Source organism: Galeopterus variegatus, unplaced genomic scaffold (assembly GCF_000696425.1).
Source record: "Galeopterus variegatus unplaced genomic scaffold, G_variegatus-3.0.2 Scaffold18266, whole genome shotgun sequence".
In the NCBI taxonomy this organism is placed as follows: domain Eukaryota; kingdom Metazoa; phylum Chordata; class Mammalia; order Dermoptera; family Cynocephalidae; genus Galeopterus; species Galeopterus variegatus.
The window spans coordinates 15,062-16,779 of record NW_007744377.1 but is presented as its reverse complement, the minus strand read 5'-3'; the positions used below and the strand labels follow the sequence as shown (position 1 = coordinate 16,779).

Sequence of the window (1,718 nt, the reverse complement as noted above, 5' to 3'; positions counted from 1 at the left end):
CCAAGTAATGCAAACTCTGTCGTCCCCACAGCGAGGTACAGGAAGAGCTGGGCAATGCACGCACTCAAAGATATTGTCTGCATCCCAGGGAGCAGCAATCCCCAGAGCATCATGGGGACAGTTATGGTCGTGACCAGGATCTCCAGGACAGAAAGGTGGCCAAGGAAGAAATACATGGGGGACCGCAGACGTTTATCAACAGAGACAATCATGATGATGACTGTGTTTCCCATTAATGTCACTAAGTAGAGGAAGAAGAAGATAGCAAAAAGGACATGGTGTAGTTCTTCGGAGCCAGGGAAGCCAAGGAGATAAAATTCAGTGGCACTAGATTGATTCTCCAACATTTAGTTCTGAGCCCTTGTTCCTTGTGATATGTAGGCAGCAAAAGGGAGACAACACTGCTTTTAATATCAAAAGGATTAATGACATCTCTCAGTTGAAGAAACATTCCCCTCCTGCTCTTTGACTTTACAACTCTACTATTTTCTATACAAGGTTGATGTTAAACATTTTGTAAAAAATACATATTATATGTGAAGATAAATGTGTAAGTACAAGAAGATGAGTACCAGTTACCAACACCACACAATAAACATGAAATGCCCCTCTCACAGAATGCACCCTTGCCTCTCAGTGCACTGGACATCCTGCCTCCAACTCTGCTCTGACTGGCCACCCTGCCCACTTCTGTGATCACAACCTGCTCATTTATAGCACCACGCCTTCCATCTTGAGTGGAATTAAACTTTCTCCTCTTCCTATTACATTCCCATCCTGCAATGTCCTGCTGCATTTCAACAAACATAAGTATTTCTAGCCAATTCCACAAAGACATGGTTACTCTTTTTGTGTGTGTGTCCTCTAAATTTAGCCCCATTTGCACTTTGTTAATTTAAAAGTTTTTACTTTAGTTCTATTTATCATTTTGGGGATTTTGTTGGGAAGTGGAGTCTATCNGTCTTTTGGTTGAACACAGATTATTTGATGATGATAATGATTATGAGGCAGCTCAAAGATGAGCAAGTCCTTTCTGGATTATTCCAGTCATAGAATAGGCTAGTTTCTGAATAACTGACAGCAGCGTTTCACTCCATCCCGAAGGGCCTCTATAACTTTGTCATTCAGGAGGGTGAAGATGAAAGGGTTCAGAAAAGGGGTCACTACAGAAACCATCAGGGACACTGCCCTGTTGTACTCGGCTGCCTGCGTTTGCTTGGGTCTCATGTAGAGGAACAAGCAGCTGCCGTAGCCGATCACGACACAGGTGCAGTGGGAGGCGCAGGTGGAGAAGGCTTTCCTCCGGCCAGAGGCCGCGGGGATCCTGAGGATGGTGGAGATGATGTAGGTGTAGGAGACAATGGTAGGGATCAAAGAACCAAAGAGAACAAAAACAGCCATTAAGAAGAGGATAAACTCTGTGAAAAGAGTATCATTGCAGGATAGTTTGAGCAATTGCCCTCGGTCACAGAAAAAATTGTCTACAACATTTGATTTGCAGTAAGTGAGCTGAAATGTGGCGTAAACTGGCCAAATCTGAAAAAGGAACCCAAACACCCATGACACGATTACTACCAAGTTGCAGGTGCGGTTGTTCATAATGATGTCGTATCTTAAAGGGTTACAGATGGCCACATAACGGTCCACAGCCATCGCTCCAAGTAATGCAAACTCTGTCGTCCCCACAGCGAGGTACAGGAAGAGCTGGGCAATGCACG

The 1,718-nt window shown here is 44.4% G+C and overlaps 1 protein-coding gene across 1 annotated transcript; it reads right to left on the bottom strand.

The window, feature by feature from the left end:
* Positions 1-1,059: 1,059 nt before the first annotated feature.
* On the bottom strand, positions 1,060-1,713 carry LOC103582870 (olfactory receptor 9A4-like; the record flags this gene model as incomplete). Its single annotated transcript, XM_008564345.1, has 1 exon — positions 1,060-1,713. A coding segment is annotated over one exon (654 nt), but the record flags the coding sequence as incomplete, so codon positions are not given.
* Positions 1,714-1,718: the final 5 nt, after the last annotated feature.